Source organism: Mycteria americana, chromosome 8 (genome assembly GCF_035582795.1).
Source record: "Mycteria americana isolate JAX WOST 10 ecotype Jacksonville Zoo and Gardens chromosome 8, USCA_MyAme_1.0, whole genome shotgun sequence".
In the NCBI taxonomy this organism is placed as follows: Eukaryota; Metazoa; Chordata; class Aves; order Ciconiiformes; family Ciconiidae; genus Mycteria; species Mycteria americana.
In genome coordinates, this window is record NC_134372.1 from 29,922,198 (window position 1) to 29,939,742 (window position 17,545).

At 36.3% G+C, this 17,545-nt stretch overlaps 1 protein-coding gene across 4 annotated transcripts in view; it reads right to left on the bottom strand.

Annotated features, from left to right (window-relative positions):
- Positions 1 to 17,545, bottom strand: part of NFATC3 (nuclear factor of activated T cells 3) — a 76,854-nt gene that overhangs the window by 46,020 nt on the left and 13,289 nt on the right. For all 4 annotated transcript variants that reach the window (XM_075510578.1, XM_075510577.1, XM_075510576.1 and 1 more), the window contains exons 2-3: positions 12,402 to 13,533; positions 384 to 546 (exon numbers count right to left, since the gene is read on the bottom strand). In XM_075510578.1, coding sequence (XP_075366693.1) covers positions 384 to 546; positions 12,402 to 13,533 — 1,295 coding nt within the window. The remainder of the gene's footprint in view (positions 1 to 383; positions 547 to 12,401; positions 13,534 to 17,545) is intronic.

Sequence of the window (17,545 nt, forward strand, 5' to 3'; positions counted from 1 at the left end):
TGATTCAAATGAAGCTATATCATATTTCAGTATAGCTCCAACTAATCTATTATCATGACTTTTCTTACCTGTCCCCATGCACACTCCTTCCTCCTTGAAGTTCATGTTGAATATGTTAAGTAATACACTATTGCACTGTGAATCCATTCACAAGCATAAAACTGCATACAGCATAAAATAGTGACATGCACTGTAACTGTAGCAAACTGTTAATTTTGAAACTTCTAAAACTAACTTTTGTATTGAACAAGTTACATTTAAGGGAGAAAATCTTACCCAGGAAGGACCGTAAGCGTCACACAAGGTAACAATTCACAGCATTGTAAATACCAAAAATTGTAGCTAAAACATTATCTTCTATTCAAGAAAGCCAGACTTCCTACCTTCACAACAGGGTGTCCTCCAGTAGATGCTTTTACTGCTCCTCTGCTTCCTTCTGTTTCATAGTGAGCTCTGTGATGAGTTTTAGGCTGGACTTCTATTTTCAGTTCACACTGCCCATAATGACTTGGTAAAGGCCAGTCAAGTGGTGGCAACGATGATGTGCTGCAATCAAGATGAGCACACTATGGTTAAATGAACTATGCCATTTGGCCACAGTACAAACAAAGTAACTTCACTGTAAAATACAGACAATGATGTCACTTTCCTAACAAATGATGACCAAATAAGAATAGCTATCAGCCTAAAACTGTTACTTGAAAATTCAAAATTTTTGCTGGTGCATTAAAATCTTCAATTAAGTATTTCTTTCACGGTTCTTAGAGCGGAATTTCTTCCTTCCAATACCTGATTAAAAGAAAGGTACTGTATGACCCCCTGCCCCACATTACCAGTGCTATTCTATAATGCCTTTATATTATTTTTTTTATCCTCAAGTATATCAGCAAGCAAGTTCAAATGTTGTTTAGAGGGAACAGTCTGTAAGTCATTAGGTTTTAACTCTGCATTATTGTCTTCCAGCTTGTTAGTTTTGTTTTCCTAAGATTGGTAAGCACTGCACTTTGTTAACCATCATTAAAATGAACACTATATGATGATCCAAAATTTTAAAGCTAGTAGTCCTATCTAAGCATAAAGACTTGCTGCAACAGACAACAAAGACACCTAAAGTACATGCTTAGCTTATGCACAGATTATATATACCCTTACACAGAGTACCAAAGTCACTCCAGGGAAGAAGAACAAAATGCCATAGTAGAAGTAATATGGAAGAACCTCAAAGGGAAGTAAGCCACATGATATCACCAACGTTGTCATACCTACCCTTTTACCTGCATAGATTTATAGATTTATGATTTTAATAAGATGAACAGTCAGATTCAAGTCAGTAATTACCTGGTAGAGAAAATTAATTTATGAACATTTAAAAGTGAACATTTATAGCATTGTGTACCAAACAAGAACATTTACAGTAAAAATGTTTAATCTTCTATTAAAATAGTTTTGGACTACTTTACTCTGACCAACAGGGAAAGCAAGTTAGGTTTTAAAGAGATGGACAAATATTGGTTTGTATCGTCATCTGAGAAAGCTCAATTCCATTTCTTTCCGCTTTACAGGAAGTCAGGAAAAACCCCACCACCAATCCGAAGCCATGCAAATTTCCACAAACATGAATAGCCACGGGTTGAAGAAAGATAAATTATACCTTCTGGAGAATTTAGTTGAGACCTATAAAACACATCCACAGTTGAGAAAGAAGATAATGTTTGGACTGAACAAAAAAGAAAAGAAAGCTCTGTAGCAAGTATCTGGACAGACTTGGGCTCAGCCTGCAGCACCATACATCTACCTTTTACTACAAAAATCACTGTCACTAAGCGTGGAAAAGAGGGAGAAGAAACAGCACGTGCTTGCTGGCCTCCTCCCACAGGAGGACAACCTATAAGCCTGTTGACCTGCTGCTTCGTGGAGTACCGCTACTGTGCACTTCAGAAGAGAGTTAACATTATAATATAAGCCTTATCTCCTGAAGCACCTGAGAGCAATGGCAGGAACAAGAGTATTGCCCTTTCTTCTTACTGAAAGGAAGAAACACGAGAAATACATCATCTCCACAAGCATTCAGTGCACAGCAAAGACTCTTCTTCCCCCAGTAAGGAGGTCTGATGACTGGTCCTTCCACAGCAATAGTATTTACTGGGTAGGAGAGGTCTGGTGATGTCAGCAATAAAAGAGGAAACTGACAGGAATGCAGTATAAGCCCCAATCCTTCCAAACCTCCCACAGGCCGAGTTGTACTGCCTAAATGCTACTATTGGCTATCAACTAGACCTTGCCATTCACTTTTAGAGCTACTGAAGGAGAAGAGGACTCGAGTCTTCAGTCTGAAAAAGGAAAGAAAACGTCAGGATTAGAAGATACTAAAAAGAGTTTAAAAAAGAAATGTAGCATGCAAGAAATTTTTCTTCACTGTTTCTGGAAACCTTTCCCCCCGCATATAACCAAATATTCTATGTCAAAATAGCCGATATACACAGTGAACAGATATGGTCCCTAAGAGAACTTGGTATAACGTGCACACCACAACTATATACCAATTACTGGGAGGTATTACTGAAAGTTTAATAATAAACTCAGTCAAGAAAAAAAAGTATTTGTTGCTTGTGACCACTCTCCATATAGCTTCTCAGAGAGATTTACTCCTTCTGCAATTAACTAATAAAACGCGGCCCAAGCTGTATCAGACTCCCATTATCTCCTGAAAAAATATTTGGAATACTAGAACAAACACGGAGACAGGAAAATAACCAAGTCTCAAGATTTTGTCATTCTTTGAAAACAAATAGAAAATATCAGCATGAGAGAGCAAGCAAGCACACAACGCATATGCAGATGCCTAAAACATCAAAAAATTGGAAAGCTTTCAAAACACAGTTTTCCAAATACATTACATAGCCTTTGAGGCTGTGCTGCATCAAACTGATGTTTTCTAGATGTAGTTGGCTAGAGAGTTACTGCTGCTTCCCTTTGGAGTTTGATGTTGGATACCCAAACTGTTGTTTCTCTCTGAATATTTTTCTTGCTGTTTCCATCACTCTCAACTTCTCAGCAGCAGTGGAATCTTAAAAAGTTTTAGGGTATGCTGTCATGCATCTTTCTGCCCTGTGAGGATATCAGTTTAATGTATTTCTGCTTCCACATCACCCTTTCACTTTGAGGCAAATACTGTAGAGATACACATTAAACTGGATCAGTGATCTAACTTTATTTTGAGATCAGTTATCTAACTCATTTTGAAAGGTAAATTTTTGAATCCTATTAATTTACCAGAGACCCAGTTGTCTATACAGCTTCTTCAAACACAACTAGTGGGAGAGAGGCAAAATGGGAACTTCCTAGCCAGCACTGTCACCTTCTGAAAGTCACATGAACCCACAAGCTTGGACACTAAATAAATTTTAAAAATATCAGAATACAGTCTACAAACACTTGGTTGAGGTTTTTTTGTGGGGGTTTTTTTGTTTGTTTGTTTTGTGTTTTGAGGGTTTTTTGTGTTTGTTTTGTTTTTTGGTTTTTTTTTACACTACATAGAAATTCAACATCAAAACAGAATAATCATGTCAGTGTTCGAGGGGCAAGAGGTAACAAGTTTGCATGTATTTTGAACACTTTTCAATATGAAGCAATGCTATTTTTGTATCAGATGCTGCACATGGGAAAGTAAGTCTGAAGCTGCTAGCTTTACTGCATTTAAGGATCTGTTCTCAAGAAAATATTGTCCAGTCTACACTATTAGGTGAGGATCAGCAGTAAAACTGCTAGACTTTTAACTCACCACAGTTATTTTGTTTATCAGCTGTAAAATGCATTGAAATCCAATGATCTCTGATAGTTCAGAACATACATAAGTTCAAAATTTAGTGCTGCATTACTCTTAAAATATGTGGAACATGTTTAAGAATAAGAAGCTCAGCTTCTTCAGAAATGAGCAAAAATTTGGTGTTACAAAAAGATTTCCCTCTCCCCCAGCTTACACACAGCACAATAGCATTTGCATTCTTGATAAAGCCACCTAACTTTGCATTCAGAACCCAGAATCCAGATCAGCTGCTGACTGTGGGGTTCTTTCAAGTAATTTAGGATCAAAAGATTAAAATAATTTTAATTTGTTATTTAAAACTCCTCACTTTTCAGACTTGATGGGGAATGCATTTGTAGACACTTGCACGTTTCATGCAAAATTCTACCCACTTCACCACCAAATTACTGTTACAATAGCTTGTGACTTAGTCTTTTACAGAAATTTCTCTAATTTTTTGTTTTCCTTAAATGAGTAAAAACCTTATTAACAATGCAGTAACCTACTAGTAAAGCACCAAATCACATGTCAGGAAACGGAAATAATGAGTGACATTCATTCAAAAACTTTCATTAAATCAAATCTTAGCATGTTGTTGAAACAGCCCCAATCTGTAAACCTACAAATGTTCTTCCAGTAATACCAAGAGAGTTTTATAATCTGATCAATGCAAGCCTTCAAAAGCTCATACTCCTATCGCATCAAGATTAAAGGCTTCAGAGAACAGCAGCTATTAAAGGAAACTCAGAAATAAAGAAGGAACCGTTCAGTAGCATCCTCAGCAGAAGCCATTGCATTTAAAATTATCACTGAAGTGATAATCTTATCAATGTTAATTTAACAGATACCTTCTTCCTCTGCAACCATTATCTCTAAAACAGAACTGATTCAGGCTGCACAAATTGATAAGGAAACACCTAGTGTTCAGCATAAGGACAGCCAAATGTGTCCATATGAACTTCAGTATTTAGACTGCGGAAGTCAGGATCCAGCTCACGAGCTGACTATGCCTCTCTCGCACAGGAAGAAACAAACCCCAGAAACAAGATTGCTTGTTTGCATTTGACTGTGGTCCTACAGCATTACATGGGGGACAGAAGGAAGGACAAAGCTTATAACAGCCACTAAAAATAATCCAGGTAAATTAAAACAGTTACCTTCCATTTGTAGCACTCTTCCTGGGTAATTCATTGGACAAATAGCTGGGGCTCTGTGCAGACAAACTGCTAACATTGGTACCTCAGCTGAAGCACATGTGCTATTAGCTCAGTTTTAGTCTAATGTTCTCCTGGACTCCTTGCTTAGAAAGTTTTTGAACACAGGTGGAACTGATATAAGAACTCATTTTAGCCACTCTGTATAAATATGTTCCTGCCTTTTTGTAGTCACTAATTCTACTAATAACCTTTTAAAGATATCCACTAGGATCTCAAGATGCTTGTGAAAGTTCTTATTTCCTTCGTTGGTTGAGATTCACAGATCTCCTAGAGTGATTTTTTTAAATTATTATTTCTTAGTTGCAGCAAAAATAACATTTTCTAGTTACAGCTCCTCCCAACACATCAAAATCTGTCACTGTGGGAAAAAGATCACTGACCATACAATGGATATTCCACATCTTTTCCTCATCCCAAGTTTTTGCAGAGATTAACCAACAGTGTATCCTGTGGCAAGTCAAAGTTGCAACACAGCAAACCACTGAGAATCTCAAATCGTAACTGTGATCCACTACTACCGTCCTTTTCCAGAATGCTTGGAGAGCCAAAATACTGCTGTGGTTGCTCTTCACTACCTAGAACAAAGCAACGTTTTCCCTGGTGGAGTAATTTTGGAGTTAAGAATTTTGGGGCCATTCCAGTTGCCGCAGTGGCTTATCAACAGATTTTAAAAAATACTGTTTACGTTCAAAATATCACTGTTCTGCTACTAGCAGATGCACCATTAACTGTGCTTTCAGAGTATTGATACAGTATACTGCCAAGTAAAATCTATACTCTATCATTTCAGAACAAAGTAAGAGCTGAATCACATGTACAGCACAAAGATCCCATATTAAACACTACCCGAATTTCTCTGGATTCATTAATGGTGTGTAAACATCACAGCAATAGCCTAGCTTATTAAAAATCTAAGAGGCTCAAAGTTCTCTTGCTTGTCTCGCATAAGGATGTCCTTATCTTCAAAGTCAGCAATTTGCAAATATTTTCACTTTAAAGTTTTGCTAAGTAGCATAGCTGGTGTTATTTCTATTTATCAAAATAAGACGATAACTACTTAGCAGAATAATTTTGCCTATAGTCCACTCACATTGAAAGATTTATTCTTCTTAAAACTAAGACCAAAAGTCCCAACAGTTATGTTAAAAATAGAACATAATTCTGTTCCTTTCTACTCCCCAGACTTGCAAGAGAAGGATTCAGAGAAGAGAAGCAACTTTTCCAAGTAGTAGGCCATCTACCACTATATTTAAATTATTTTTTTCCTGAGAGAGCAAGCAACATTGTCAGCAATTCTAGTTTCCAGCAGTAACTGCCAGACAATTGCAGGTAAAATATTCTCAAGTTGCCCTTAAGTATCCATCACTAAAGAGATTCCTGAACTGTAAATGCATCTATCAAAGCCTGTTTGTTCATCACCACTGGAACAAAGAAACTACTTGATATCCCGTCACTTCTCAGTGCTCTAGATTAAATTTGTGACACAGCAATCCAAACATCAGTTTATACAGTAGTTTTTAAATCAATGTGTAAGTCTCTAAGAATTCCATGAGGGAAGACACAGTAAAAGAAAGTAGGTTTTATTTCAAGATTTTTGCCCATTAATAAATATTGCCTGGTTATGTACCAGACACAAATCCACCATTTTAGGGACATCCACCTGCTTCGGGACATGGTGTAGTGGTGGTCTTGGCAGTGTTAGGTTTATGGTTGGACTCGATGATCTTAAAGGTCTTTTCCAACCTATACGATTCTGTGATTCTGTGATTTATTCCCATCAAATACTTCAGGGGTTAAAGAAAGAAAGAAAAAATGAATGACTCATTAAGTTTACTACCCTACAAACTGCCTATTTGCTTGAGATACAAATTAGATTCTCAAGATCTACTTTACAGAACCTAAAACATACTGTTCCGCTAGCCATTCATGTTAGAAGTCGTAAGTTTAAAGCAGAAGAAAACAAAACAACAAACATAAAAGCAAAAATAACAGAACCCCCACCATTTTCAATTGCATCATCATTGACCACTCTTCTAACAAAATATCCCATGTTACCTATTTCAGCGCTGGCCATGTCTGTGATGGTTGTTAGCTCCAGAACACGGTAACCACAGTTGTTAACACCATAAATATTGCTCATCTCTTATGAATTGTACTTCTAGTGACAAGTCCTCACCAAAAGCATTATATTATATTGATTGCTCAGTAGAGGTTTCTGGGTCATCCCTATACTCTTTTTATTCCCCTTGATCAAGTTTAAAAAAAAGTATTGTAAAACAAACTTTTTTTTTTTTTTTGCACTTTCTGGAAACCTTACAACTGTGAACCTGTTCCAGGGAGATGGATCAGAACAGAAGAGCTATATACATTGTAACTGAGAGCATTAATTTCTGTAAAACCAGTAAAAATATCACTTCAAAACACTATTTGCTACTCATCTTTCTAATACAGCAGCTTTGCCCTCAAGGAGGCTGACTGGAATCTAAACAAGAAAATTTTAATAAAAGGGATCAGTCTTGAAAAGCTTCCCAGTATTACATGGTTTCATAAATATTTACTAAATACCTACTAAATAGAAATTTCACAAAGTTTCAAAGACTTATGGATACACTTAAGGTCATTCACATGAGCATACTAACCCCTTTCAGATGGTGCCTCAGTGTGAGCAAGCGGATCAAATTTAGATACTTGAATATGAATAGACTCTAGGAAGAAACACTTTCTCTGGTATTCTTCTAGACTATTTATAACCTATACTGACATAGGCTATCTAAATAAGAAAGTGAACTTGAAGCATCTATGCTTCCCTTCCAACAGCCAATACAGAATTTGGGAAATGAATGAAAGAAAAAGAGAATCCGATTAACAAAAGAATCTGAAATAACTTTATGCAAAAGCCTAGAAATAGGTCTTTTAAAGAGATTCAGTGAAAAAAACTTGAGTTTTTTCTGCGAGTAAAACTGAAGCTCTAACAGTAGATGTACAAGAAAGTCATAAAACCAGCATCTTCATGAAATGTTGGGGTAATAAGCAAACGAGGACGTCAGATCTACTATCACTACAGTAAGATCCCCAAAAGAAAGGGATTTTCCAAGTGGAGGGGAGGGAAACATGAGACACACAGATAAAGCAATTTCTTATCCATCATCCTGGGGGAGGCTGGGGGGTGGAAGAAAGAGGTATCTAAAATAACAGTAACAAGAGTAACAATGTGATAAATAAAATTATCAAATAACTTCGTTGCTGAATATTCTGTAAAATGACCAATTTAATCTGCCATCGAATGAGCACTCATCTGCCAAGGTACTTGGTTAATGCCATCATCGACAGATACCTTCACTATTCCTAGATACAGAAGACACTACCTAGTTCCTTTTTACCTATTTGAAAAGAATTGTTGCACTGGTTCTGTCCATTGTCACTTGTCTAGACTTATCTTTGACAAGGAAGCAGAAATGTGACTCAAGGCACATAATATACATACATTTTTCATATGCTACACATGGGCAGATTATGGGTTTCTGTGACCAAATAACAAGCTGTCATCTAACAAAATTGTTTGGATGGCATCTGAAATATGACTAAAATGCTCAAAAGCATGTTACACATTTTTAAATTTTGTTAAGTATTGCACACTTACTGAACATAGAAGAAAGAAGGAAAACATGGTCAGGACTTGACAGATAAACTAGATTACAGATTTACAAAGCATTAGATAGCAATCAGAAAAGAAGGTGCTATCTGCCCATTTCACACCATGTCACATGTGAGGCAAGTTATCCCCACTTCTACCAGGGGGCCAGTTTACTGCAGCTGAGTGTGCACACTTGTCAGAGTCACTTCATATGCTTGGAATCAATACTCTAGTTTACTTCATGTGCTACTTTGTACTTGGCAATACAATCAAGACATTTAAAAAGCATATTAATTGTAATATATATTGTAATTTATATTACAATTAATATATTACTGTATATAATATGTAATAAAGATATAAATTGCAATTAATATCTAGCTCTTTACGACAACTGAAGGCGCTCACTGTTGGTCACTGTCAAACTATTTAAGAAACAATAGATCTTCTTGCATTTCATTTTTATTCATAAAACATAAGAGTAAACTTGGCTCCCCTACTTCATAAGCAAAAAATTTACAAAAGATTATATGACAGTATGAAATGTTTTAATATACTGAAGATGCATATTCTCATAGCACCTGTGGAACAGGCTACAACTGCTAAGTAATTCATCATTTCACTGAGGATACAGCTGCCAATGCAGCCATTTCCACTAATTCAATAGTCTACATTTTTGGCAGCAAATGTATACAGCTTAATAGTTTTATTTAGTTTACTTGTGAATAGGTGTAGTCTTTATTGTCTTCTGCATATTTGCCCATTTTCTATTTAGAGAAGTTCTTCAGTGCCAGCTTCTAAATAAATTCTGACATTAAAAAAATATTTTTACTTCTTAATGCAGTAATGCAGAAAGCAGTAAAATCGATTTTTATTCAGTTCTGCTCAGTTCTCCCCACTACAAGAAGAAGCAGGTTTAACTGAATATCTGTTTTTGTAACTATTTTGGTCATCCCAAAAAGAACCATAGATCCACACGCCATCTTCCCACATGCCTGTACGTTCATGTGCTTTTACCTCTCAGTAGTGCTCATCTTTTATGAACTATGTTAGGCTGCGAGCTAACAAAAATGCCAAGGTAGGACTGCTGAGTATCCTACATAAATATAATACAATTCCAAAATACACAATTAAGGAAAAATAGTTATTGTGTTTTTGTTAGAATGAAAAGATTCTAGCAATAGACTGAACACCTTTTATTAACAGATGATCAGACTGCAACAGAATTAAAAAAAAAAAAGCCAAACACTTCAAAGACAGTTAAGGTATCTGTCAACGCAGTAGTTTCAGACTGGTAAAACAGAATTTTCCAACTAGCAGCTTTGTATCCTTACTGTTAAACTTCACATTCATAAACAGTTATGCAGAAGGACATTAAAGAAAAGAAAAAGAAAAAAAATCACTGCTACTCACTAAAATCAATATCTTTCTGAGGAGAGGAGAAATTAAAATCTGTGGTTATACAATTATGCAAAAATGACAAAATGGCTGAATGAGCATCATTTAAATATATTTAGATATTAACAATCTAAGCTAGTTGACAACTTCTAAAGGATTTATACAAAACTTAGTTTTAAAATTAACAGAGGTTTTATATTAATAAAAATGAGCCTCCTGTGTGACACTGATCTATCAACACATAGGAATATGTTCAGCAGTAAAACTGAAAAGTTCATTGTTAGAACTCAGATGAACACTGAAGTCTATTTGATAGTACCCATTAGAAGTTATCCTTTGGGAAGCTCTTAAAGCTATGGTTCACTTATCTTCCATTTGTAAGAATGTTTCACTGTATGCTGAAAGTATTGGTTTTTATTTCACCCATTTGTGTTTGTAACTTCCTTCTTAGGTACTCAATAGTAAAAGTTACAGCTGAATTTTTTCCATTAGTTCTCTGCCTAAAACGTGTGTGGAAAGGGTCAGCTCTAGCAATCTTTAAAAGGTGATTGAGTGCTTCTATATTCCACAAGACAGACACCCCTGAGAATATTCACATACCCAACAGAGAATGAGAACAGGTATTCGAAAACATTTTTTCTACAGGCTTGTTCATCTGACAAGTCATCAGGAAATAATACATCAAGATGCTAAAATGATGCAAGAATGATAACTGAATTTGAAAAAAGCCACTAGAAAGGGGAGTTACATAAAAACTAGCATGTTGCCATGAAAGCCAGCATCCGCTTTTCAACAAGTTGTGCTTTTGAGGGAGGTCCCTGAAAAGAATACCTCTTCAGTAAACTTGGCTTACTGGGCAATAGTTAATTCTAGTTTTCTGCTAAGAATTTAAAACTCTAAAAGCCAGGGAAGAAAGTCTCCTATAGGGCATCTCTGAAGATTGGTCAGAAACTTTTCTTTCTCTATTTTGCTTCACTTACTTTGAGGGAAGAGGTGGTAGGGGGAGGAAAATGTTAAAGCCATGAATATTTTCTAAGCCATTCTTTCTAAAATTAAAAATACAGAGTGTGAAAACAAGTGCTTTGCAAAGATGACTTTGCAATGAGAAGAACATTATATTTTGTCATTAACTTTTAGGATTTAAGCTTTTATTTTCAAAATAAAGCATGTATGTGGAGAATCCTACCCTATCTTCCCCACCCCCAAAAGAGGCATTGCTTCATCCACTACATCCTTGAAGAGCAAACCTTAAGTATTGCCTGTGGACAGAATGATAACATTTTAATCAAAGTTATTTTAAAATCAGTACAGACTAGCATGGAAGCACTGACATTTAAACCTCTAATATAGCTTTTATATGGATAATTGTGCTTAACAGATATTAATCTAATGTACCTTTCTTACAAAAGGTCCACACAAAAAATGTTCGCAGCTCCTTCCTTCCAGTACCTCCCTACCCCTTATTTTTAAAACCTAGTAGAGCAAGAAGATGATTCAGGAATCAAATGGATAACCTGAGCTGAGTAATCACAGTATCTGTCCATTCAGCAGCAATGCTGCTTGAAGAGTTCTCATTTCTACTCCACCCACTGCGTTGCACTGGCAAAGTGATTCCAGAAGCTATATGGTTGGAAAGATCACAGAACTGCTCCATCTAAAAAAGTAACAGAATGGGAAGGAGGGTGAATTTTTCCCTCAACCGAACTAGTTCCCTCTTCTGAGCCTCTTCAAATCATCCTGCTAGCACATGACAGGACTACAAAAGGAAAAGAGCTAGTTAACTTAGCACCAGGATGGTGGAAATGCCCTTCGAACTACAGCCCAGAAATCAATTCTTTCTGGACGATTTTCAGTATGGCATGCAAATTTATTTTCTCCTCTCTACTCCTAGAATTCTATCAGCCCAAAGCAGCAAGTAAAACCAAAAGCAAATAAACTCCCCACCTCTTTTGTGGTCTCACAGTTTTATAAAATCATGTAAGTCAGGTTTCTTTAGCTATATGAATTAAAATGTTAACTGCTCAGATTAGATGGAACCAAAAAGCATGCACAAAATCTGCAGACGTTTGATTCAGCTGGGTTCTGCATGTATGCAAACAAACTTTATTTAAATAGAACTAATCCTATGTTACAATGCATCTACTGTATTTTTAAAAGAAGAAAAAGATGGGTATTTGGTATCTCAACTTGTTTTTTCCTAATTATATCATCTACCTGCCTACAAGAAGTTTTCTTTAAGAAGTCTTAATGCATCACTGAAACATAAGCACATTTATATGTCTATTTAAGATGCATCGGAAGGGAAAAACGGGAGGGAAGCCTTCTGAAGGACGTTCTAATCACTTACCGAAATATAGGAGTATGACCAGGCTTTGGTTTGTTCCAAGTGAAGTGCGAAGGAACAGAAAGAAATTGGTCTCCGGGCAAATCTTTTTTCAAGGTGTGTTGAGATCCAGAGCAGTCATCTACTCCAGTTTCAAGGGACGTCGATAAGTTACCCTGTTCTTCAGGACAGATATCTATTTTTCCAGATAAAGTGGCAGTCTGATCCTCTGAGGTCTTTCTTGTTTTTAGAGGAATATCAGTCTCTGTACAACACTGAAATGGTGAAAGGCCAGAATTAAGGCCTTGTACGTTATGGATGGAAGTGTTTAGCCACGTGTCTTCTGTTATGCTTCCTCTGGGAGAATGGCCAGGTGATGGAGTTGGAGAATGGTGAGGAGAGAGAGAACCAGCATAGCAGATCTCAGCACTGGAGTGTCGTCGTTTCCCGCAGGGGGATGTAGGTCTTGATGAGGGCCTTGATGTTGGTCTAGGGCTTAGCCAATTTTCATCTGTAATACTAGTTCTAGGAGAATGACAGGGAGACTGTCTAGGTGACAAGGCATGCCCAAATCCATAAGGCTGCTGCCAAGATTCATCACTGGGACCTCTCGGAGAACCACCAGGAGATGCCAAAGGAGAGCCAAGGGTAAATCGAGCAGCTGCTTCATTTAGCTCTGAGTCTACATCATCATAAACATGGGAAATGGATTCACAAGAGGAAGCATCTGAAAACCAACTTCTGGACGAAATGCTGCTGGCAGGGCTTGGACTAAGGGATGATTCCCTATATGATGGCTCAAGAGGAAGATAGAGATGGTCCCGTGAAGGCCTTTCCATATACTCATTTTCTGTGCCATTTGTGTGCAATTCATCTTCATTGGCTTCAATCCCTTGATGACAGTTAGGTGAAATAGATGTAATTTGAATACTAGGGCATTCAAAGGGTTTGGGTCCACCTAGTGGACTATATTTGGATTCTGGTACCTCACAAGTTCCTTCATAGTTCTTATGACTCTGAAGTCTTGTAGGTGGTGACAGAGGACAGGAGTGAGACTGCAATCCATGGCGAGGAATACAAATTGGCTGATTTACAGAGGCTGATGGTTGGTCTACGTTAAAGATGTATATGGACGCACAGTCATCTGACTCAAGATCTGAAAACAAAATTAAAAAAAAAAAGAGGAACAGAGTCAGAATGCAATACTTGGAAAATGCCATTAAAAAAAAATAATTTTTTTTCCCAGGTATGGCCAGTTTTCAACATCCTAGACATTTCCTATTACACTAGCCACACAAAATAAAGCTCATTCTTAATTTTATTTTTTCCCCAGCCATATTTACAGCTAAAGATGACTACAGGATCGTGTTCTGTCTTAGATCTTGTTTTCAACCAGATTCCACAGTTTATACACATCTTCAGTGGTTGAAAATATAATACACACAGAAAATGGGTTTAAAATCTTGAAAGGATCTAAGCTGGAACACGCAATTCAAACTATCTTTCATAACTACATTCCATTCATAATCAAACATTTTTAGTAATAATCCATTAAAAATTAATCTTTTTGACATGGATAGGACTATGATACTTTCTGCAAGCCCACTAGTCAATACTTACAAGCACCCGAATACCGCATACATAATATTTATCTCCTTTAACACTAAAAAGCATCTTACAGTGACTCAAACTTCAATGAACATTATAAACAACTAAAAACATTCAATCAAAAGAGGCCTAACAAAGAATATTATTAAAGATATTATGAAGAATCTTATTCCAAAGATCTTTTTTGGTTGCTTAGAAAACTCTCAAGTGCCCATCCCACAGAACAGCATTTTTCAAGTGCAGTCTTATGAAGTTTGAGCACAAGTTGTTCAGCATAAAAAAGGCAAACCAAAATATTCTCAGGTCTCACTAACTTATCCAAAACACAGGAAATATTCCAAAGAAAAACAAGCAATTGAAAGGGAGTGCAAGTCCAGTTAACAAAATCAGCAGCTTTGTCTCACAGAACTGAAGCAGATTTTCTTGCCCCAATTCTCAATATTGAATTAACTGCCAGTATGAGACATTTGTCTGAAACAAGAGTAGAAAACACACCTTTTTTCTTATTTCATAACCACTATGCTTCCACTCTTGTTTCTTTCCCCTTGTAAAATAGAGCCTTCCCTCTATAATTATAGAAAGTAAGTATGCAGGAGACCTCAGGTAGTTCACTAGCCTATCATCTCCTAGCAGATGAAGTTAAATGTACTTGGACTATCCGCACTAGACACTGAAACTAGTCTCAAAATCTGTTAACAATATTGTCTCTACAACCTGAGTAATTTGTTTTAATGCTGAATCACTTTGAGAGCTTATGACCCATCACTGACATTTAACATCACCATTAAAATTATACAGTTTCTAGTGCTTTGCATGTGGGGGTTTTTTTTAAGTATTTTTTTCAGTAGTAGGGGAATATTATGCAGAAGCATAAATGCTTCTGCAAACTAAGATGCTCCTGTGTCAAATGTGATGATGAGACATCATGTTCATACAATTATTTTCCATAAATCCAGACTGGATGACATTAATTGCATCGCTGGGTATTAGCTCTTTTTTTTTTTTTTTAACAGTTTTTGTCCTGAGTATCAGCAGACTATTGATACTGGTTTTAAAATAAATCTAGTCTCTCTCACAATCAGATAAAATATCCAGACAGGAAGCCATGTATTTTAGGCCTTTCCATGATGAAAAAAATTAGTATGTTAATGAAGTAATTCTATTATCAGTTTCACTAATAGCAATCAGCTTAAAATTAACTAAAACAGAAACAAAACAAACCAGCATCTCCTCAGAGACAACAAGGAAGCATTTTCAAATGGAGAGAAAGCATACTGTTGCCAAGGAACAGACTATGTTCCTCAGACTTTAAAAAAAACAAAACAAAACAAAAAACCAAAAACAAAAAAAAACACCAAAAAAAGACTGAAGGTTCATGGGCAGGGAGCAGCTCTATTGTAATCTATCTATTAAAGGAGGCACAAAATTGCATTTAAGACTAGTACTAAGTAGTTTTATAAGCATTGTGTGATTTTATATATATTACATATAGTCATATATAACAATTACCCATATTATATAATTATATCATTAACTACTATTATATGTGTTAAGAGCACAAAAAATCGGTATAGGGTAATTTCTAAATATGCATACACTAAAAGGATCAGGATACTCAGGAAGGACTATTTTGTATAACATACAAATAATTAACACAAGCTCACTACTTTGAACACTGTCAAAACTGCATTTCCCTATCCTTTCACTAGGATAACAGACATTTTTTAAAACTTTAATTGGGGGTCTTTCTTTTTGCTGTTTCTCATCACAAAACATGAAATGCAGACAGTAGTTAGTTACAGGTTTTCCACATCTATTGGTATATTCATGTACAAGATCACAGATGTCCTTGTTTCCTAACTCCATATTAGTATGAGAAGTGTAGGTCAAGGGAGGAAAAAGGCAATCCTAATAAAAGCAATTATCCAGCTACTCAAAACTTAAGAAATAAAACAGTTACAGAAATTTTGAAATAATAATAAAAATGTTACAGGAAAACAACAGTTGGAAGTCTTCAAGGCCTGTGTGTAACGATTTACTGTCGATAACGGCTTTAGGAACAGTAGCAGCACATTGTTTGTGCTAAAACTCTCACCATTGCAAAGAGCCTTATTTCTCTTGCAGCAATAATCGAGAAATCTTAAAATATTTAAGACAATTTGTCCACTTTCAATGTCACTGGGATTTACAAAAAACAGATGTACATTCAAAATTTAAGTTTCATGGAGCCGAGGTGGAGAGATCAGACTAGCACAGAATTATCAACACCAGCTGGGAAAAACTGGGGAAGAGATGAAGAAGGCAGGGGAGCACCCTTCTGACTCCAGCTTCTTCAGTCCCTCTCCACGACAAACAACTTCTAACGAGTCCCATTACCCCTCCCCAGCAGCATACAGACACACACTCAAAAAACAGGAAGCTAGAAACCTAGATTAAGAACTACACATCTAATGAACACCAAATCCCAAAAGCATGCTTAGGACTGTGGAAACAACGTATTTTGAAGTCTAAATTACCCAATCTATTTTCAGACACTATCAATAAACAGGTAGGTTTATTTTAGTTTGCACACACAAACCCTCCCCCTTATAGTCATGTGTTAAAATAACCTGTTAGTTGCTCATACAAAGGACAACACTAACTACTAAGGCCTTTACAAATCGTGTCTTTAATTCTACTAGACTATTTACCAATAATTATTTTTGTCCTATTAAAGACTGTAGAGAGAATCCAATCTGGAAGAGCCCTCTAACCAATTTGAAGGAACTAGAAAACATACAAAGATGAATATAACTTGAGTGAAAGAAATGGGGGAAAAAAAAGAAAGAAAAAACCAACCAGCTGATAACCCTTAAGATGGAAAGGAGTGAGAATAGCTCAAAAAAATCCAACACAGGGCTTCAAGAAAGCGGAGGGTAAACAAACTCAGGGAATTCTCACAATAGGCAAGCGCAAAGCATAAAAGAGTTATGGAGAAGCCCAAGGCAAAAAATGGAGTTATGGAAATCTGGTTAATTAATAGGAGAGCTATTCCATCCAAACAATCCTACTGGGGGAGAAAAGGCAGTAAAGAAGTGAAGGTGGCCAAGTCATGAGGCCTTCACTGACCATAAAATATAAGAAAGAAGCATTTAAGAAACAGAAACTACATCAGATTACTAAGGTAGAACATAAAAACTACCACAAGCACATGGGGGCAAGACGCTAGATAGGATAGACACAGCACAATACAAAGACTAAGAGAAGCAGTGCCATTCACGTCAAAAGCCTGCCATGACCCTGAAAAGGCAGGTGTGTTAAATGCTTTTCCTTTAGTAAAGTCAACTGAGTAAATTGCTAACAGAGTTAATAGCAATGCAGAGTAAAGAAAACTGGACTAAATAAAAGGTTAAAAAGTACTGAAGAATTACGAGCTAATAAGTTTAACTTCAGTTTTAGAAGTGGTATTAATAGTTTATTTGTTCCAGGAAGCATTTAAAAGGAGAAAGGGAAACAAAACAAGAAGTCAACATTTGCTAAGAACAAAACCACGTCAAACCAATTTTGTTTTACAATCAAAA